Source organism: Macaca mulatta, chromosome X, assembly GCF_049350105.2.
Source record: "Macaca mulatta isolate MMU2019108-1 chromosome X, T2T-MMU8v2.0, whole genome shotgun sequence".
Classification (NCBI taxonomy): Eukaryota; Metazoa; Chordata; class Mammalia; order Primates; family Cercopithecidae; genus Macaca; species Macaca mulatta.
Window position 1 is genome coordinate 121,665,013 of NC_133426.1, and position 23,060 is coordinate 121,688,072.

Genomic DNA, 23,060 nt, shown 5'->3' on the forward strand with positions numbered 1-23,060 from the left:
ATGTGAACCCTGAATATCTGAGACAGGTCTCGGTTAATTTAGAAAGCTTATTTTGCCAAGGTTGAGGATGGTGCCTGCGACACAGCCTCAGGCAGTCCTGAGGACATGTGGCCAAGGTGGTCAGAGCACAGCTTGGTTTTAGACATTTTGGGGAGACACAAGACATCAATCAACATATGTAAGACAAACATTATTTCAGTCCGGAAAGGCGGGAAAACTGGAAGCGGGGAGGGGGCTTCCAGGTCATGGGTAGATAAGATACAAATGGCTGCATTCTCTTAAGTTTCTGATTAGCCTCTCCATAGGAGGCAATCAGATAGGCATTTATCTCAGTGAGCACAGTGGTGACTTTGAATAGAACTGGAGGTAGGTTTCCCCTAAGCAGTTCCCAGCTTGACCTTTCCCTTTAGCTTAGTGATGTTGGGGCCCCAAGATTTATTTTCCTTTCACAATATAAAGTGAATCTGGACCTTTAAACCACTTACTTTGAATATTCTAAGTCTGGCTATTTTTCTATACTAGGGAACACAGACACCATCTATCAAATGCTGACAGAAAATGGATGATATGATGGTAAGAAAGGAGGTAGAGAGGGAAAAAAGAAATCCCAGACTTAAAATTTTGTCTTTCAACTTTATCCACAGTTTGCATCGGTAATATACATTTAAGTGTTCCATTTATTTTTAAATGCATCAGAAAATCAATTATGATAGATCTGTGACAAATACAAACATTTCTGATTTATTCAAAAAATTCAGTTAAAAAAGTCATTAAACTAGCATTCTGTAAAGATAATTATTAAACAAATGGTAATGCATTTTTACTTATTTCATTTCTAACATACCCAATGTCACTTCTTTCTTGTGCCATACAGTAATAAAATGTAACAGAAATAGCTATCTATTAAATTTTGGGGGCCTAATAAAATATTTTTGATTATTTAACTGTCATAAAATCACAAATCCCACTCAAGTAATGAAAATCATTCTTAATTCAATAACTGATGAAATAGATAATAGCCATAAAAACATTTAGAATAAATTTTACACTTAGAAACTACTAAAAGAAATACATCAGAGCCTTGGTATAACGTTGTAGGGGACTATGCTGTGAAACTGCTTTAGAGGTGGTGTTGCCATTTGGCACAAGAGTAATGAACTGCCATGATATGGACCTCAGATAAGCCCATCTTAAATTGAATTTTGCTTTGCAGTAAAGAATGCTACAGTGAGGTTCTGCTGTATTTTCTTTTTAAAGGAATAATTAACTGACAAGTAAGTGAAATGCAATAAGAAAATGGCCTACAATTTCACTACTACTTCAAAGATATGAAACAGGACAACACTTGTAAAATAATTAACACTAGATTGATTAATCAGAGACTATCATAAAACCTATGAAAGCAGTATGAATGATTGCTGTGTTTTAAATGGTCACTTAATTTGTAATGCTGTCAAATTTCTACATAAAAAGTCATTAACTAAGGTATTTATTTGCCATTTCTTACATATATTACCCAAGTTTTTACTAGGGAGAATGTGTGAGTTTTTTTTTTAATCCAACTAAAAAATTAACAACTAATAAGCTCAAATATTTAATAAATTACTAATACTTTAATTCTTAAACCATACAGTCATAGAAGCTTTAATTCTTTAAAAGCTCCAATTTGACCCTTGGGGAATGTAATGAACACATCTGATTTCTAAAGCCAAAATTTAATTCTATGGCTTCATGCCAACTGATCAAAAAAAGTACATTTGTTCCTATACCATTTGGCACACTAGTTTTTACCGTTTATATATACCCTTTGAAATACCCAGGCCAACAGTTTTAATAACTTGCATCCATATTAAGAGGTAAGAAGTACAAATGATCACATACTTAAGATATGATGCTTGCTTGGTTACTACAAAAGTAATTATTAAGATTTTTCTATAGGAAACTCAGTTATTCATTACAGTAATGTTTTTGAAAAATTCCTGTAATACCACCAATGTAAATTTACCCATATGTAAGTTAAACAAGGACTTTGTGTAACATAGTATCTCATGAAAATATTTATAGAAGAGTCTGTATTTAATTTAACATCAAAGTAATTGAAGATCACAAGGTTTACAGGATTCACAAATGGCCAGATTTTGAGTAAAAGGCTATTCCTCAACTGCTGCTCTCTGAATATAGCTAAAGGCAGCACTGATATAATGCTGCTCAAAGGCAAGATATAAACCCAAACTTTGGCAGTTTTATCAAAATGTCCTTGATAATTAGTACTCCACTAGTTCTCAAAAACTTTACTGCTTTGTGTAACATTTTCAATACAGAAATAAAATACTCTTCAAATAATACATTTTAAAAGATGATTAAGTTTCACAAAATTAAATATCATAAATTAACCATATTAACATTGGTATTTTTGACAACATGAAATAACCAATTTAAGGGAAACTGCAATGGACTAACTAAAAAATCACAAATGTCACAATGTGAGGCTCATTTAAATCCTCACATATTACTGACCCTACAAAATCTACTAAAATATTTTAAAGTTCCATTGACTCTATTTAAATACATTTAAAAAATTGCAAAAATGCTTAAGACTATATAAGAGTCATCAATTACACAGGCACTTCACATGTAAACAATCTACAGTACAACTGAAAATATTTTGGCACCAACCTATAATACTAAAAGAATTTAATATAAAGCCAGAATTGTTTCTTCTACGCCTTTTTTTCTAGAAAACTAAGACCAAAGATTGAAGAAATTGTGTATAAATTAGAATTAGAAGTGTATTAAATAACTCAAATATAGAATTGCTCTAAATTGCTAAAAAACAATTACCTTTATCCAGATGTTTACTAGTATGCTATGATGTAAAAAAATTAAACCTAACGTGATTATTAAATTGAAACTACATTTTAAATTTAGTATCAGTCTGCTTTCTGAAAAATAATCAAGATTATCAACTGATTTAGTAAAAAGAGAATTTGAGTTTATCAAATACTCTTATTAAATTAATCCAGTTTTAACCCAAAAGAAGTTTGGGCAATTCAATGTTTAAGTCTGATGTTTCAACGTAATTTTTTTAAAATCCTAAGGCGTGACCTAAGGCAAACTATTTCTGATGGAATACTCTTATTCATGAATTTGAAATATTTGAAATCACTGCAAATAAATGAAACTATACACTTAAATTTTTTAAATGTTATATCAAGCCATAGAAAGCTGAGATGCCTTGGTTGTTGGTAATTCAAGGAGCGCCTGAACTGTGACACCAACTTTCACAAGTCCTCGTTCTTCCAAAATATGATGAGGCAAACAAAGTCTTTCCTGGAGAAAAAAAAACAAAAGGTATTTGAACATTCATTTTTTAGAAGTGTAATAACATTAAGTCAGAATTTGATTTTAAAAACATGATTTCTGTAAAATATAAAGAAAAAATACATAATTCTAAGTCTTCTCTTATAAATATTGCAATCTGAAATGTTTTTAGATTCTTAATTTATAGTAAGAAAAAGATTATAGAAGTTGGCCTTGTTTGAAATGCTGTCATTCTACACTTGTACCTCTTTCTCTACAAAGAAAATGTTTATAAAAGAGTTGGTCACCACTTTTGCATTTCCCATTCACTACTCAGCCACTGCTATCTCACATCTAACCCTAAAGCATATGCCCGCTAAAACTATTTTAGTAAAAATCACCAATGTCATCTTAAATGTCAAATGTTGCACATGTCTAGTTGACTGCTCAGTCATATTATGCTTTTGATTAATGCCTTTCTGGAAACCTTACCCCTCCCCTGTCTTCTGTGACACCATTTTTTCTACTTCAACTTTTCTGACAGAAATTGTGCAGTAGCTTTCATTCATTAGCCCTCACTGATCCTCTTCTAACATCCCAAATGTTTCCAAGGGTTCTGTCTTCACTCTCTTCTCTTTTACGCTATATCCTCTCTTTTGGTATTCTCATCTATTTCCAGTTTTAACTACCCCTTCCATACTGATGACTTCCAAGTCTTTATTTCCTTCCAAGATCTCTCTATTGAGCTCCAAATACAAATATCCAACTAGACACAGTCAAATGGACATCTAACAGACATATCAAAATCAATGTGTCCACAACAGAATTACTTTACCAAATTAACTTGTCCTTCTGTGATCCATGTCTTAGTGAGTAATACACTATTCGATTTCCATTGACAAACCTGTGAAATATAAGAGTCTTCCTCTTTCTTCCTTATCCCCATAACCAATTCTCCAAATACTACTGATGGTATCCCACAAAGAGTTCTCAAAATTATTGCCTTATCTCCATCTTCACTGCTATATTTGTTGCCCTCTTAATATTTTGCTTATTTATTCAAATAACCACTGAAGTGTACACTAGAAAAGAAGAAAGGCTTCAAATCAATGACTTCAGCCTCTACTCTAGAAACTAAAAAAAGAAGAGCAAATTGAACCACTGGCAAAAGAAAGGTGCAAATAATGAGAATGAGAGAGGAAAACAATAAAGTAAAAAAACAAAAAACAATAGATAAAAAAAGTAATGAAACCCAAAGTTAGTTCATTTAGAAGATTTTTTAAAAATTCATAAACCTCAAGCTAGGCTAATCAGGAAAAAAGAGAGAATACACAAATTACCAATATCATAAATAAGGGAAGTGACACCACAAGATATTCTATAAATACTAAAATGATAATAAGGAGACATTATAAACAACTTCATACTAATAGTTTGACAAGTTAGATGAAATGGATGAATTCTTTGAAAGAATAATTACATGATTCTGTATAAAGAAACTCCTAAGGCACAGAAACACACACACACACAAAAACTATTAGAACTAATAAATGAGTTCTGCAAGGTTGCAGAATACAAGATCAATAAAAGAAAATCACTTCTATTTCTATAAAGTAGCAATAAAAAATTGACAGTGGAATTAAGGAAATAATGGTATTTATAATAGTACCAAAGAGAATAAAATACTAAACATTTAATTTAACAAATCTAATGAAAGACTCATACATTGAAAACTACAAAACATTGTTGGAATAAAAATTAAAAGATATAAATAAATGGAAAGATGTCTCATGTTAATGGATCACAGGAATAAATACTGTGAAGATGACAATATTCCTCAAATCATTTTACAGATTTGGTATCCCCAGCAAAATCCCAACTGGCTTTTTTGCAGAAATTGACAAGCTAATCAATCCTAAAATTGATATGGAAATGCAAGGGACCCAGTATAGCCAAAACGACCTTGATACAGAACAAAGCTGGAAGACTCACACTTCTTGATTTCAAAATGCATCACAGAACTACAGTAAGCAAGACAGTGTGATACTGGAATAAGGAATTTAGTCATAAAAAACTGAGAGTCCAGAAAAAAAGCCTTACGTTTATGGTCAACTGATTTTTGACAAAGATGCTAAGACAGACAATTCAATGGGGAAAAGAAGAATCTTATCAACAAATGGTGCTGGGAAAATTGGATATCCACATGTAAAAGAATGAATTTGGATCCGTACCTCATACCATGCACAAAACTGATCTCAAAATGGATCACAGACAAAAAGGTAAGCCCTAAAACTATAAAACTTTTAGAAGAAAACACAGATGTAAATCTTTGTGACCTTGAATTACACAATGTTTTCTTAGATATGATATCAAAATCATAAGCAGCAAAAGAAAAAACGAGATAAACTATACTTCATCAAATTAGTAACTTTTGTGCTGTAAATGACACCATCAAGAAAGTGAAAAGACAACCTGCAGAATGGGAGAAAATATTTCCAAGTCATATATCTCATAAGCAATTTGTATCCAGAATACATAACTACAACTCAAAAAAAAAAAGATAAATAATCCAACTCAGAAATGGACACAGGGTTTGAATAGACGTTACTCTAAAGAATATATACAAATCAATAAGCACAAGCTAAGATGCTCAACATCATTAACTATTAGGAAAATGCAAATCAAAACCTCAATAAGATATCACATCACACACACACTAAAATAGCTAGAACCAAAAAGGTAGACAGTAACCATTGTTGGTGATGATATAAAGAAATTAGAACCCTCACATATTGCTGGTGGAAATGTAAAAATAGTGGAGCCACTTTGCAACATATTTTGGTAGTTTCTTAAAAAATATTATAAACATAGAGTTACCATATAACCTAAAAATTTCACTGCTAGGTATACAACCAAGAGAACTGAAAACAGGTGTTCAAAGAAAAACTTATTCACGGATGTTCAAAGCAACATTATTCATAATAAACAATGAGTGAAAAAAACCCAAATGTCTATCAACTGATGAATGGATAAACAACATGTGGTATGTATTTAGAACAGAACACTATTCAGCCATAAAAAGAAATGAAGTACTGATTTAGGCTACAAATGGATGAACCTTGGAAAAATTATACTAAGTCAAAGAAGCCAGACACTAAAGACCCCATATTGTATGATTTCATTATATGTAATGTCTAGAGTAGGCAAATCCATAGAAAGAACAGGGGAGGGACTACGAATGGGTAAGGGCTTTGTTTCTGGGGTGACAAAAATACTTTAAACAGATTGTTGTAACTGTTGTTGAACTCTGTGATCATACTAAAAACCATTTATACACTTTAAATCAGTGAATGCTATGGCATTTTAATTATATCTCAATAAAAATATTTTCTTAAAAAAGTCAATGTATATGCCCAATCCCAGGCTTAAAAAAAGAGAACTTCAATCCATACTTTTTAACCACATACAAAAACTAACTCAAAATTGATCATAGACATGAACATAAAACTCAAGATTATAAAATTTCTAGAAGTAAACATAGGAAAAAAAATCTTTGTGGCCTTGGATTATATAAAGATTTCCTAGGTTTGACACAAAAAGCACAGCCCATTTTAAAAAATAAATTGTATTTCAATAACTGAAGATCCTGCTCTTTGAAAGACACTCTAAGGACAATGAAAGGATAAGACAAAGATTTGGATGTAATATTTATAAATCTGGTAAAGGACTTTATCCATAATTTGTAAAGAAATCTGAAACTCAAACATAGGAAAATAAACAACCCAATACAAAATAGACCTCAGATTAGAATATGTACTTCAAAAAAGAAGTACACTTCAAAGTACTTCAAAAAGAAGATATACAGATGGCAAATAAGCCCTTGAAAATATGATCAGCATTATTAGTCTTTAGGAAAATGCAAATTAAAACTGCCCTGGCAAGTCAGGACATACATATCACAATGACTAAAATTTTTAAAAGACTGATCATACTGAATGCCAGTGAGGATGTGGAGGAACTGGAACTCTCACATACTGCTGACAGGAATGTAAAACGGTACAACCACTTTGGAAGAGTTTTGTATTTTCTTAAAATGTTAAGCACGCACCTACCATATGTTCCAGTTATTCCACTGCTAGGTATTTACCAAAAATTAAAGAATGCATAAATCCATACAAAGACTTGTATACAAATGTTCACAGCAGCTTTATTTGTAGTAGCCACTAAAACTGGAAACAACCCAAACATCCATCAGCAGGTCAAGGGATCAACAAACTGTGGTATATCCATACAATAAAATACTATCTAGCAATGAAGAGCAATGGTGTATTCATACATGCAATGACACTGAGGAGTCATAAAATAATTATGCTGACTGAAAGAAGATAGAAAAATATAATACATATTGTATCATTCCATTTATATACAACTCTAGAAAGTGCAAACAATCTACAATGACAGAAAGCAGATTAGTGGTTGCTGGAGAAGGAAGGATTGGAAAGACACATGAGGAAATTTTGGGGGGCAGTAGATATGTTCATCATCTTGACTGTGGTGGTGATTTCATGGTGTATGCATATGTCAAAACTGATCAAATTGTATACTTTATTTATATGCACTATATTGTATGTTAATAACTCAATAAGGCTGTTAAAAATTAGAAAACATCCTAAAACAAAGAAAATTAATTTAAAAATTATTATATATTACCAATTCTGAGGTCAGAGGAAAAACACTCAAGCTAAAAATAAAACCCTTAAAACAGAAATGACATAACATTAGTGAGGTAGTGAATGCTTGCAATCCCAGTTATTCGTGAAATAGAAGTCTAGAGCTCAGGAGTTCCAGTCCAGCCTGGGCAACACAGTGAGACTCCATCTCTAAAACAAGGTTTTTTTTAATTTTAAAAAAGAAAAAATGGCAAAATGGGAAAATCTGTATAATGTAATGGCTGGAGAAAGCGTTGCTAAGTTTGCTATTTCCCCATTGGAAGATTGAGAGTAGAAAAAAGAAACAATAAATATTTTTAAGAATTAAAAATTTAAAACATCACATCAACTAGCGCAGTGGCTTGCGCCTGTAATCCCAGCAGTTTGGGAGGCCGAGGCGAGTGGATCACTTGAGGTCAGGAGTTCAAGACCAGCCTGGCCAACATGGTGAAACCCTGTCTCTACTAAAAATAAAAAATTATCTGGGTGTGGCGGCATGTGCCTGTAGTCTCAGCTACTTGGGAGGCTGAGGCAGGAAAATTGCTTGAACCGGGAGGCAGCGGTTGCAGTGAGCCAAGATCATGCCACTGCACTACTCCAGCCTGGGCAACAGAGTGAGACTCCGTCTCAAAAAAAACCACTATTACATCAAGTATAGATAAGAGGTAATTAGAGAACATCATGTAATTTCCAAATTATCCAACAATTCACTGATTCTCTACACATTAAATTATGTTTCCTTACTTGAGGGAAGAGGTTAAAATGGGATCTGTAGACCAGATTATTAAGACACTGTTCAAAAGACAGCTTAACAAGAACAACTTAATTGTGGTCTGATAACAATGTCATTTTTCTCCATAGTCATTCATGTAGAGGTTAGGTTTATAACACTTTACAAAGAAGCAATATTGTGATTACACATGTTCCTTATATATTTACAATACTGCTTTAATGATTAATTGCATAGTAGTGCAATTATTACATGAAATGTAAGACAATTCCTAAAAATTTCAAAGTTTGCCCAATACAGATACTATCATAATATGCTGCTATAATTTCCAATTTTGCATTTTAAATAAAGTTTGAAAGGCTGTTTACACTGAATGCAAATCTTCCAATCAGAATCTATCCAATGACTTACAAACGAGTCCAAATGTTCTCTGGAAAAAAAAAAAGAAAGAAAGAAAGAAAAAAAGATGGTAACAATGGCATCACAACCAAGTTGTAAACATGGCCACTGAGTTACGTTTGGTCAGTGATGTGCATGATTTTCCAGATTTGTAGCTATTTTATAAATGACTTTAAAGGCAGTTAAAAACATCCATTAGATAACTGCTACAGTTAAAGCTGGAGCTTAGGAGAAGGTACCAAGAGAAGGCATTCATTTTCATGTTCAGAAAGCATTATTCATTGCTCTAAGAAGAATCCCAGTTTGCATGTAATAAATTCAAATTTAAGTGATCACGTTGTTCGACAAATAACAATTACCTGTGAGACACCCAACTTTTTACAAGCATCAAGAAAATTTTCTACATTTCTTCGACATTTTGCCATGCTCAGTTTGGGCTGTAAAAAGGGAAAAAATGTACTTTTAGGCATTTTTCTATGGAACTTAATCAAAACTGAAAACTACGTTCACTGAGGTATATTATTTAAAGACAATTATAAGAAGCAATATCTTCCTTTAGAGAACTAACAAACTGTAAACAAAACTTACCACTGCTGGTGATGGTACATGAATACTAGCAACAGAACGTGGCCTTATATGATTGGCTAAATGGCAAAGAACAACCCCATCCATCAGTGCAGCTCCAATGTCATCAGGCAAAATTACTTTTAACCTGGATTCAAGATTCTACAGAGAAACAGGTATAAATCAGATACTTTATCTAAACATACATGTTATATGTTTATATTACTAATTGTTGTATAATCCAAACATTTTAAGGAGCATTGAAAATAAAATCCATATGCCTTATTAATTTTCCAAGTTAAACCCATTTCCACAAAGCAGATCTGAAAGAGCAATCTGACTTACGTTGCGAAGTTGTCGTATTTGCTCTCGCTCTTCCCGTAAATGTTCCATCTTTCTTCTCATTGTAAATCCCGGATCTGCTGCCCCATATTCTTGGCGAGATGAGCGGCTAAAAGCTATAAAAACAGAAATTTCCTAACTTGTTACAAAGTTAATGGGAAGGAGCAACTATTGATGGGGAAAGAGGCATGATAAAAAGAATCAATACAAAACGACATAAAACATTATTACTTACTAATACATTCCAAATATTTTTAAAGAATATATTTGAACTCTATTTATATGCATAATTGAAAGCAACAGGGAAGATAAGTGTTAATGATTTATACTACCTATACATGTTCTTATTCAAACATACGTTGTTAGAAACTTATGGCCCAGGTTAAAAATGATTACTGAACATACGTCAGCCTTTTATCTTTTAAAAAAGGAAATTATTCTTGAAGGTCAATACAGTTATTCAGGAATAAAAACTGTAATTCAATACCTTGCCAAGTAACATGGATCCATTTTCTTTTGGGCTTGCCAAATGCGAAAAGATCCCTTTATAAAACCACAATATAATGGAGTGCTATAATTTCAAACAGTGTTTGGTCTGCTGGCAGAGTGGTCATTCTAACAGCAGTCACAGTAGAGTAGAAATAAGACTGCAGTATATCTAAGGCAAAAAGCTGAGGTTTCAGGAGCTTGAAGGTAAAGAGGAAGAAAGAAATGGGAATGGGAATTGGAAAGACAAATAAGATTAAGAGAAAATTGCTTTTAGGAGAGGGGAAAGAATCTATGTGTACTTAAAACTATGGAATCAATCCCATTTAAGCTGGGAAACTAGTTTCAAATATAACTGATAAATTTTATTTACAGAATATCTATTTACCTGATCTAGGCTTCAAGCCAAAGGGACTGTGTGAAAAACCATCAGTTCTGTCATATTCCTAAAAAAAAGTTAAAAGGTTAAAAATAAATAAATAATACAACTTCTTTTATTTCAAAATAATCAAGGTGCTTATTCATATCCATTCCAGTTTGGGGAAATACTTATTTTCCCTACAATTAGTGAAGAGAAAAGTAACTTGCATTTCAATTCAAGTTGATACATTTCACTTTTAAGAGGTCAACTAATATTTGCTAGTTGAGCTAACTATACAGGCTTTAAATACTTTCATAGTAGAAAGAAAATGAAAATCATTAGTGAACTGTATAAAATAGATCGTACTTTTTGAAAGAACCAGATTGAAGTTTCCCAAAAAATGAAGTAAGCGTCAAGGAAAAGATAAGTGAATTTAGTATTTACTCAGCATCTACTATGGACTTAACACCTAACAGTAGATAATCTGAAGGCAAACATATTTGTATAGGGACTGCAGAATGACAGATGACAAATATCATCTCTTATATTTGAATACATATTGTTTCAAATGTTTCACACACAGTGGTTTGCTGTGGAAAGATTTGTAGTATATTAAATCTGAAGGGGGAGTTAGAAAGCTTAGGCTGTGTTTTGAGCACAACATATAATTTCTCTGTGATTGTTTCTTCATCTTTCAAATGAGGTTACCGTGAAGATTAAATGAGATAACTAAATGAAACTATTGTGTAAAGTGATAAAATAATGTAACCTAAGCAGCACCTTATTTAACCTGTGCAACAACTCTGTGAAGTGAGTAGGGCTCAGCTTCAGTCACTTCTCTGCCATTTATTAACTAAGATAGTTGGGAAAGTTACCCATCTCTTAAGCTGTAAAATGATGAGAATCATACCTATTTTATGGGGCTGCTTTTAGGTTCAAATATACAGGCAAGCACTTTGTTAACAGTAAAGCACTACACTAATTGGTTTTACTATTTTCCATTCACACATGAAATTAATGCAATCAGAATTCTGTAGATTACCTAAATCTTCTGTTAACATGTGATATGCAGTTCAAGTTAAACGTCAGTTGAGTTACCAAAACACATACATACTCACCACCCTATCCAAATCTACAAGCCTCCCAGTTTGTCTTCACTATTTTGGTTAAATTAATATGAATTCCTAGATGAAAATTTCACTGATCCAAATGAAATAAAAAATATATTATAAAACTCACACCTGTAATCTCAACACTTTGGGAGGCCGAGGCAGGTAGATCACTTGAGGCCAGAAGTTCAAGACCAGCCTGATCAACATGGTGAAACCCTGTCTCTACTAAAAATACAAAAATTTGCCAGGTATGGTGGCATGTGCCTGTAGTCCCAGCTACTCGGGAGGCTGAGGCACAAGAATCGCTTGAATGTGGGAGGTGGAGGTTGCAGTGATCTGAGATCGTGCCACTGCACTCCAGCCTGGGCAACAGAGTGAGATCATGTGTCAATAAAAAAAAGAAAAGAAAAGAAAAGAAAAAAATATATATATATACATATGGCAATGTTAAGTTATTTGAGAAATTTGGTATGAATAGTCTATCCTGTGAGCACAGATCGTAAGATCATAAATCAAGCAAATAGGCAGTAGTCACTTATATGCTTATACTTGTAACTTAAGTAAAAGAATTACAAAAGCATCTGACAAAGACTAATTTTAAGATATCTTAATTTAAATCGTTTTCTAAAAGTATGTATACCATTTTACCTATCATATAATTTAGAAACATGTTTACAAAATTAATGTCCAAATCCATTTAAAAGTTTTGTAATGCAGATCACCCACAACAACAGACAAAGAGAATCCTAGCCTATTAAAAAAGCAACATCACCTACATATAATGAAATATTAATAGCATCTATGTAACCAAAGTTACACGGTGAATTTGGGCCATCCAACACTTTAGGCAAAGTGTTGAATTCATCAAATGAATGTGTAATCATTTACTTACTAATGTCAATACACTTTAAGGTAATCTGAAGTAGAAGAGATAGAGTTCAGAATTTTTAAAATTTATCTCTTGCTGTTAAGCAACAGAATTGAATAAATAAATTAGAAGAATCAGTCATTCAAGTCACCAGAGTATTTGATCGAGATTTCACAAACTCTAACTTTCTGATACCCATTCTTCCAAAAAGGTGTAACCTCCTGTCGATAGGAACAACCCACTGCAGGGATGTTTCTCGTGGAAAAAGGAAATTTCTTTTGCATTGGTTTCAGACCTAACTGGTTACAAGAAAAACCAAAGGCCATTGCACAATGCTGAAGTACTTTTTTCAAATTTAAAATTGGAAAGTTGTTCTTAAAATCTATCATTTATTTTAAAATATGGATGAATGAGAAAGCATAGATTTGATAAAGTGAATTCTTTTCTGCGATCTACAGACACTTCCCAATAAGAAAATCATAAATAAACAAGTGCTAGTATCAATATTTTTACCAAAAAAGGGCATTCTTAGAACTTTTTATAGGCTAGAAGGTTTGTACAAACTATTCTGCCATGGATTTTAAAATATAAGTGAATATTACATTGCAAAAAAAAAATCAGGTTACAGAGAACTGGCAAGGAAGAATCTTATGTAAAACACAGAAAACATACAAAACATATTTTTAAAACATATAAAAACAGAACTTGTACCTCAGATGATACTGGAGATTGTGGTGACATATTAGCATTATCACTGTCTTGCTAAAACATAAAAATAAAAGGATGGAAGATGAAATTACAATACAAATGATGATTTAAACATATAAAAGGAAAACAAAAATTGTTTTGATCAACTACTAAAGGAAGAACTACTAAAGATATACCATCCAGCACATTGCCACTCTACATGTGGTCTGTGAACCAGCAGCCTAGGGATCCTCTGGGAGTTTAGAAATGCAGAATCTTAGGCCTCACCCAAGACCTAACTAATCAGAATCTACATTTCAATAAGACCCTCAAGTGGTTCAAAATATAGTACTTTAAAGTTTGAAAAATACTATCTACATATAATAGCACGGATGTGTTACCAACCTGAGACATGTAAATGAAGGCATGCAAAATCTCCATCAACCGAAATAACTTTCATTTGAAAATTTACATGTATCTAATATAGGCTTATTGATAATTACAAAGAATTTCATTTAATAAAACATTAAATGGTCCATGATTTTTAAATGACTATTCTACTGCCAACCAAATACGAAAATTTTGACATTTAACTTTGAATATGCACACTACATAGAACATGTATTCATTCATTCAACAAATGATTATTGGCTACCTACTATATGTCAGACACTATGCTAGACACTGAGAGTACTGAAATTTAGTAAAATATCACCCATCCAAGGACCTTTCAGTCGAAGAGAGAAATAGATTCATGTATACAGGTAATACAACATTCTCAGTATAATACAGAACAATGCATGGTATATTATGAGGCACAGATAAGGGGCACTTGGGGGGATGGTAAAGATGGTAGAGAAAGGCAAGTATCCTGAGAAAGTATAAATTCAGTAAAAAACTGAGTGTTTACCAGAAGAAGAAAGAAGGGAATAACATGCTAAGATGAGAGGAGAAGAACCAAAGCATGGAAGCAACAAATGTAAAGATAAGTGCAGAAAACCTCTGAGCAGTTTTGTCTTGCTGGAGGGTAAGGTGAATGGAGGGTAAGGTGAAAGAAGACCAAGATATGAATTAAGGCTGATGTGGCAAGCAGGGGCTTGATAAAAGAGGATCTAGAATTTATCTTCTAAGTTATGGGGGGAAATTGAAGGTTTCCAAGCAAGGGAATAGCCTGATTGCATCTGTGTTCTTTGAAACGACCACTCCGGCTGCAGTGAGAATGGACTAGAGAAAGGGAGAAGAACAAGGAGGCTATTGCAGTAGTACAGGCGAGAAATGGATGGGGGCCTCCACCAGAGCAGAAACAGTAGAAAAAAAAGCGTAATGTATGCAAAATATTTTAGTGCATATAAACAAACAGTAAGTTTTGGCTACTGATTAGATATTGAGGCAGGCAAGAGAAAAGCGGGTATGAGGAGACAGGGAAAACAAAATGTTTTCTGTCAAAGGCAGATGACAAATATTTTAGGCTTTGTGACAACTAACTGTTCCCCTAATCCATGAGGAATATGTTCCAAGAACCCCAGTGAATGCCTGAAACTGCAGATAGTACCAGATCCTTTATAATATACGTGCTATGTTTTTTCCTATACATACATACCTATGATAAAGTTTAATTTATAAATCAGGTATGAGATTAACATCAATAACTAATAATAAAATAGAACAATTATAACAATGTATTCTAATAAAAGTTATGTAAATGTGGTCTCTAAGTGTCTTATTGTACTGTACTCACCTATTTTTTAGACTGTGGCTGACCACAGGTAACTGAAACCTTGGAAAGTGAAATGGAGAAAAAGGAGGGCTACTATACTCAAACTCTGCCACAGTAATGAAAAAGTAGCCATAGGCAAATGAGTATGGCTGTTTTCTGACAAAGCTTCACTTACAATCACATACAGTATGTCAAATTTGGCCCGTGGGTCATAATTTGCCAGACCCTGCTCCAGCTAGATGATGGAAGGTGATTCCATTAACTCAGTAGTTCTCAACCTTGGCTGGACATTAAACTTACACGGGAAACATTAAAAACTTCATTGCTCAGTCCATACCATATCATACCACATGCCAATTAAATTATAATATCTAGGGGGTGTGACCCAGGCAACAGTATTGTCTAAAGCTCACTTGGTAATTTTAGTGTACAGCCAAAGTTGAGAGCCACTGCACAAACTGTTGGATATTAGTGAAAAAATGGGTACAAGCAAAAATTTTAAAAAATCTCAGTTTTGAACATATTTAGTCCTATTGGGTTTATGAGATATATCCAGCAGAAATTCTAAGCAGGTAAGAAGACAGATAAAAGATTGCAAGGGCTTGAACCTCTCCCAGACAAATCTGAGAGGCTTCAGCAGGTACACAGGTGTTATTCACTGAAGCTTTGACAGCTGGTGAAGACATGCTAGAGACCACACAATAGGCCATTCCCTGGGAATAATATTTAAAGTGTAAGCTGGGATCTTATGGAGTTGGTGCAATGGAAAGCTTAGACAGGTGTGCAGGAACTGATTGTGCTCATGCACGGGTAAATATTGCCAAGCATACCCATACCAAACATGTAATTCAGGCTTAAGCATAAATACTAACAGTGAAAATATGACCAGTTATAGCTATAGCTGACTTTTATTCATCCCAGTAAATACTACTGGAGAGGCCATGGAGAGAAATCAGCATCTGATCTGGCAGATGCCCAATCATCTGGCTCTATTCATTATTCTTCCCCGTGTGACTCTATTTCCTAAAACTGAAGACATTTTCAGAAGCCCTGCCAAGTACCCAACATGAAATTAAATACCAATCTCTCCAACAAAAATACACAAAATTTATAGTAATGAGAATATATCTTTTCAACAATGATAGGTTGCTGCATAGTTTACACTGGTGCAGTAGAAAGGTTTATGGTAATGCACAAACTGTAGAAGTCAAATTTTAAATTTTAAAATAGTATGCAGAATTTGTGGAAGGAGTTCCTAAACAAAGTTCCTAAAAAAAAATCTCAATTGACAACCAGGCTGACTTAGAAACATAAAAGATATGAAAGACAACACACTTACACTCATGGATTACAGGTCTAAGATGAATGATGAAAAAATTCTAAAACTGAATTATTAGTAATTCCATTCTAAAGGACATATGGAAATTAAATGATTAAATTAATAACTGCATGATGATGCTCATATGTTTTTATTGTTGGAAAAAAACCATGCATTAAATCAAAACAAAGAATCTGAAAAATGGATTGCATTTTACTCTCACTGAGCCAACTTCATATAAGTAAACATTTCAAATAATTATCTTTTCTTACCTCATCATTTTCATTGCCACTTGAACTCTTCCTCATTGATTTATACTGAAAAATATTTAAAACACATAATTTATTTTCCCTTGAATATATAAATTCCCTACTAGTAAATTATGTACAAGGTTCTTTCATATTTTGGTAGCTTTATTAAATGACCTGATAACAAATTTAAGTATATAACAAGTATAAACAGTCCTACTACTAAAACTAACAAATATAATGCTTTCCATGTGCAAGGCCTTGTTGTAAGTACTTTACACAGATCAAGTAACATTTCTTTCTTAATCAAGCTATTTCCCATTCATTAAGGTGTGTAATCTGAGGGTTGTCTTAGAGTTTTCCTTTTTCTTAATTTACTATACCTAATACGTCATCAAGTCAATTCTTTTTTTAATCTCTCTCAGACTTACTTCTTCAGAATTCTCACAACTACCACCCTTTTCCAGGCCCTCATTATCGTACACCTGGTCTATAATCTCACCATTCTAAGATGTCATCTATTATTAAGAAACCTGCTGCTTTCGGGTTAAAAAAACACTACATTAAATGTATATATTGATTAATAATTGTAATAATGATGACAGCTAACACTTGTACTACTGCTTGCTATATGCCAGGCACTGATTTAAATGTCTTACATGTATTAATCCATTTAATCTTCTTAACAACCCTACTACATAAGAACTATGCTTATATGTGAAAAAATGCTTAGAGTCAAGAAAATACAGTATGACAACCACTGGAATTCTTACTTCTGACTCCTCTTCACTGCAAATGATCCTACATATCAGTGGCAGATTAACCTTCCGTTTGCAACTCATGACTGTCCTGTTGTAACACCTACTAACTTTTGGATTATGTCCAAACTTCTTTGTCTGGCATTCAAGGTTCTTTCTTTTTAAATTATTCTTATTTTTTTTTACATTTGTATATACTTATATTTGTGGTCAATTTTTTTAATTATACTTTAAGTTCTAGTGTACACGTGCACAATGTGCAGGTTTGTTACATATGCATACATGTGTCATGTTGGTGTGCTGCACCCATTAACTCGTCATTTACATTAGGTATGTCTCCTAACGGTATTCCTCCCGCTTCCCTCCACCCCATGACAGGCCCCAGTGTGTGATGTTCCCCACCCTGTGTCCAAGTGTTCTCATTGTTCAATTCCCACCTATGAGTGAGAACATGCAGTGTTTGGTTTTCTGTCCTTGTGATAGTTTGCTGAGAATGATGGTTTCCAGCTTCATCCATGTCCCTACAAAGGACATGAACTCATCCTTTTTTATGGCTGCATTGTATTCCATGGTGTATATGTGCCACATTTTCTTAATCCAGTCTGTCATTGATGGACATTTGGGTTGGTTCCAAGTGTTTGCTATTGTGAATAGTGCCACAATAAACATATGTGTGCATGTGTCTTTATAGTAGCATGATTTATAATCCTTTGGGTATATAACCAGTAATGGGATGGCTAGGTCAAATGGTATTTCCAGTTCTAAATCCTTGAGAAATCGCCACACTGTCTTCCACAATGGTTGAACTAGTTTACGGTCCCACCAACAGTGTAAAAGTGTTCCTATTTCTCCACATCCTCTCCAGCACCTGTTGTTTCCTGACTTTTTAATGATTGCCATTCTAACTGGTGGGAGATGGTATCTCACTGTGGTTTTGATGTGCATTTCTGATGGCCAGTGATGATGAGCATTTTTTCATGTGTCTGTTGGCTGCATAAATGTCTTCTTTCGAGAAGTGTCTGTTCCTATCTTTTGCCCACTTTTTGATGGGGTTGTTTGATTTTTTTTTCTTGTAAATTTGTTTAAGTTCTTTGTAGATTCTGGATATTAGCTCTTTGTCAGATGGGTAGATTGTTAAAATTTTCTCCCATTCTGTAGGTTGTCTGTTCACTCTGATGATAGTTTCTTTTGCTGTGCAGAAGCTCTTTAATTAGATCCCATTTGTCTATTTTGGCTTTTGTTGCCATTGCTTTCAGTGTTTTAGTCATGAAGTCCTTGCCCATGCCTATGTCCTGAATGGTATTGCCTAGGCTTTCTTCTAGGGTTTTTATGGTTTTAGGTCTAACATTTAAGTCTTTAATCCATCTTGAATTAATTTTTGTATAAGATGTAAGGAAGGGATCCAGTTTCAGCTTTCTACATATGGCTAGCCAGTTTTCCCAGCACCTTTTATTAAATAGAGACTCCTTTCCCCATTTCTTGTTTTTGTCAGGTTTGTCAAAGATCAGATGGTTGTAGATGTGTGGTGTTATTTCTGAGGCCTCTGTTCTGTTCCATTGGTTCTATTTAATGGTCCCCTTTACATATGCAGCATTATCTTCCACAACCCTTGGAAAAATAGATAACCAACCTGATATCTTAACCACAAACTGGGGGGTGAGCTGTATTAGAGATAATAAATACAAGACGTATTGTTCCTCCACCGTCTCTCCTATGACAACTATCACAAATCTAGCAGCATGCTCTTTCCAGGTGATCTCACACACAACCTCAATATGCCTTCAACCCAGTGTGCCAGAGAGCCACTGAATGAAATTGGCATGTGTGAAAAAATCCTATTTATCAGGTAAGACAATCACTGAAGTCACTTATTTTTGGTTTTAATCTATATGTCAATGAAACAGTGATATTTGAGTGAATATGCTAATATTTATTAAGTGCTTACTCTGTGGCAAGTGTAATTCTAAGCACTTTTATTATTAAATAATTTAATAGTTACAACAATCATGTGAAGGAAAGTACAGGCACACCTCATCTTATTGAGTTTTGCTTTACTGCACTTCACAGATACAATATTTTTCTTTTTACAAATTGAATGTTTGTAGACACCCACTGGTGGCCATTGAGCAGATCAGATTCTGCTCGCTCAAATGCCTTACTCTACTTCCTTGGCAACCACATCCAACAAATCTGATACGGCTGGGATTGAGAAATTTGGTAAGTCACAATTGAAGAAGACAAAAAACGCAAGAAAAAAATTCACTGCCTTCCAAAGAAATGACCAAACAAGAGAAGCAAGCAGACAAATCATAATAAGGTATACATCATGAAAATGAACTGTACATTGCACAAGCATTGCCTTCATATTTTACTTTTTTTGGCTGATGAACTTTGCAAGATACAAAGAGGTTGGATCAAGTTTAAATGACTGTGCTGTTCCTCTCACATCAAAGAATCAAGAGCTACTGAAAATGAAGACTGCTTTTGCCTCTCCCATCTGCCTGGCTAGCAGATAAGGGAAAGAATTTGAATGTTGGTGAAGGAAGAAGCAGGGTGGAATGACAGTAAAAGCTATAGTAAAACCAAGCTGATCCAAGGTGTCCTGCAAGCTATAAAATTCAGTTTAATCACAGTATCGATTTTTTTGTTCCAGTGATTTTATTGGGATATACAATTTTTTAAATGTGCAAATACAAAGTTTCAAAATGTGCAGAAAAGGTTTGTGGCAACCCTGTATCAAGCAAGCCTATTGGTGCCATTTTTCCAATAGCACGTACTCGCTTCATGTCTGTCAAATTCTGGGAATTCTAACAATATTTCAAACTTTTTCATTATTATCATATCTGTTATGGTGATCTGTGATAGTGATCTTTGACGTTTCTATTGCAATTTTTGAGAGATGACTCAAATGACGCCCATATAAGAAAACAAACTTAATCGATAAATGTTGTGTGTGTTCTGACTGCTCCACTAACAGGTTGTTCCCTATCTCCTATTCTCTGACACACAACAATATTGTAATTAAGCCAATTAATAATCCCACAATGGCCTCTGAGTGTTCAAGTGAAAAGAAATCGTATGTCTTTCACTTTAAATAAAAAGCTTGAAATGATTAAGCTTAGTGAGGAAGACAGGTAGAAAGCAGAGACAGGATGAAGCTAGGCCTCTTGCTCCAATTAACTAAGCTGTGCATGCAAATAAGTGTTGAAGAAAATTAAAAGTGCTACTCATTCCAGTGAACATACCAAAAATAAGAAAGCAAAACAGTCTTATTGCTAATATGGACAAAGTTTGAGTGGTCTGGATAGAACAGCAAACCAGCCACAACATCCCCTTAAGACAAAGCCCAGTCCAGAGCAAGGCCTTAACTCTCTTCAATCCTATGAAGTCAAGGTGAGGAAGCTGCAGAAGAAAAGTTGGAAGCTGTAGAGGTTGGTTCGTTCATGAGATTGAAGGAGAGAAGCTGACTGCATAACATAAAAGTGTAAGGTGAAGTAGCAAGTGCTGATGTAGAAGGTGAAGCAAATTATACAGAAGATCTAGCTAGCTAAGACAACTGATAAAGGTGACTACACTAAACAACAAATTTTCTATGTAGACAAAACAGCCTTCTATTGGAAGAATATGACATCTAGGACTGTTGTAGATAGAAGTTAATGCCTGCTTCAAAGCTTCAAAGAACAGGCTGACTCTTGTTAGGGGCTAATGCAGCTGCTGACTCTAAATTGAAGCCAATGTTCATTTAACCATCCCCAAAATCCTAGGTCCCTTAATAATTATGCTAAATATTTTCTGCCTGTGCTTTATAAATAGAACAGCAAAGCCTGGATGACAGCACATCTGTTTACAGCATGCTTTACTGAACATGTTAAGCCTACTATCGAGCTCAGAAAAAAAGATTCCTTTCATAATGTTACTGCTCATATACAATGAGTCTAGTCAACCAACAGTTCTCATGAAGATGTTCAAAGAGATCAATGTTGTTTTCATGCATAACATCCATTCTGCAGTGCATGGATCAAGGAGTAATATCAACTTTCAAGTCTTACTATTTAAGTAATAACATAACATATAAAGCTATTGGGGTCATAGATAGTGATTCTTCTGATGGGCCTGGGCAAAGTAAATTGAAAACCTCTGCAAATGATTCATCATTCTAGATGCTATTAAGAACATTTGTGATTTATGGGAGGAGGTCAAAATATCAACATTAACGAGATTTTGGAAGAAATTCATTCTGATTGTCAATGCATGATTTTGAAGGACTCAAGACATCAGTGGAGGAAATAACTGCAGATGTGGTAGAAACAGCAGGAGAACTAAAAAGTACAGCTTTTTTTTTTTTTTTTTTTTTTTTTTGAGACAGGGTTTCATTTTGTCACCCTGGCTGGAGTGCAGTGTCATAATCTTGGCTCACTGTGCAGCCTTGACCTCCTGGGCTCTAACGATCCTCCTGCCTCAGCCCTCCCCACCAAGTAGAAGGGACTACAAGCATGTGCCACCATGACCAGCTAATTTTTTTGTATTTTTTGTAGAGACGAGGTTTTGTCATTGGCCCAAGCTGGTCTCAAACTCCTGAGCTCAAGGGATCCACCTACCTCGGCCTCCCAAAGTTCTAGGATTACAGGCATGAGCTACCACGCCTGGCCTAGAAGTAGAGCTTAAAGATGTGAGTGAATTACTGCAATCTCATGATAAAACTTTAACAAATAAGGAGTTGCTTTTAATTGATGTGCAAGAAAGGTGGGAATTTTTAAGGTAGAATTTACTCCTGCTGAAGAAGCTGTGAACACTGTTGAAATGAAAACAAATGATTTACAATGTGACATACCCTTATTTGATAAACCAGTGGCAGGGTTTTAGAGGATTGACTCCAATTTTGAGAGAAGTTCTACCGTAAGTAAAATGCTATCTAACAGCATCACATGCTACAGAGAAATCTGTTGTGAAAGGAAAGTCCATTGATGTGGCAAACTAGAAATCGCCATAGCCACCCAACCTTCAGTAACCACCATTAACATCTACACAAGACCCTCCACCAGCAAAAAGATTATGACTCGCTGAAGGCTCAGATAATTGTGAGCAATTTTTAGCAATAAAGTATTTTTAATCAAGGTGTATCATTTTTTAATACATAATACTATTATGCACTTAGCTGATTACAGAACAATGTAAACATAACTTTTATGCACTGGGAAACCCAAAAATATTCATGTAACGTGCTTTAGTGATATATATTCATGTGACTTGCTTTATTGAATAGATATTTGCTTTAATGGCGTTGTCTGGAGTCAAACCCACAATATCTCTTAAGTATGCCTGTATTGTTACACTCATTTGTAAAGTTTTTATAAACAAACTTAATTAAGGTTACATGACTCGACAAAGTCACATAGTTAATAGGTATCCAAGTAAGGACTGGAACCCAAGTGGTTTGATTCTAGAAGCCCAGGCACTGTGC

At 34.1% G+C, this 23,060-nt stretch overlaps 1 protein-coding gene and 1 non-coding gene across 2 annotated transcripts in view; both read right to left on the bottom strand.

Moving 5' to 3' along the window:
• Window positions 1-619: 619 nt before the first annotated feature.
• The window catches only part of LRCH2 (leucine rich repeats and calponin homology domain containing 2), a 129,222-nt gene continuing 106,781 nt past the window's right edge, over window positions 620-23,060 (bottom strand). The window contains exons 15-21 of the mRNA XM_001102903.5: window positions 16,866-16,910; window positions 13,583-13,633; window positions 10,919-10,976; window positions 10,048-10,160; window positions 9,727-9,864; window positions 9,498-9,575; window positions 620-3,330 (exon numbers count right to left, since the gene is read on the bottom strand). Coding sequence (XP_001102903.1) covers window positions 3,211-3,330; window positions 9,498-9,575; window positions 9,727-9,864; window positions 10,048-10,160; window positions 10,919-10,976; window positions 13,583-13,633; window positions 16,866-16,910 — 603 coding nt within the window. The 3' untranslated portion in view covers window positions 620-3,210. The remainder of the gene's footprint in view (window positions 3,331-9,497; window positions 9,576-9,726; window positions 9,865-10,047; window positions 10,161-10,918; window positions 10,977-13,582; window positions 13,634-16,865; window positions 16,911-23,060) is intronic.
• Window positions 13,081-13,209, bottom strand: LOC114675242 (small nucleolar RNA SNORA35). Its single transcript, XR_003726329.1, has one exon. It is a non-coding gene; the product is annotated as a small nucleolar RNA SNORA35 (small nucleolar RNA).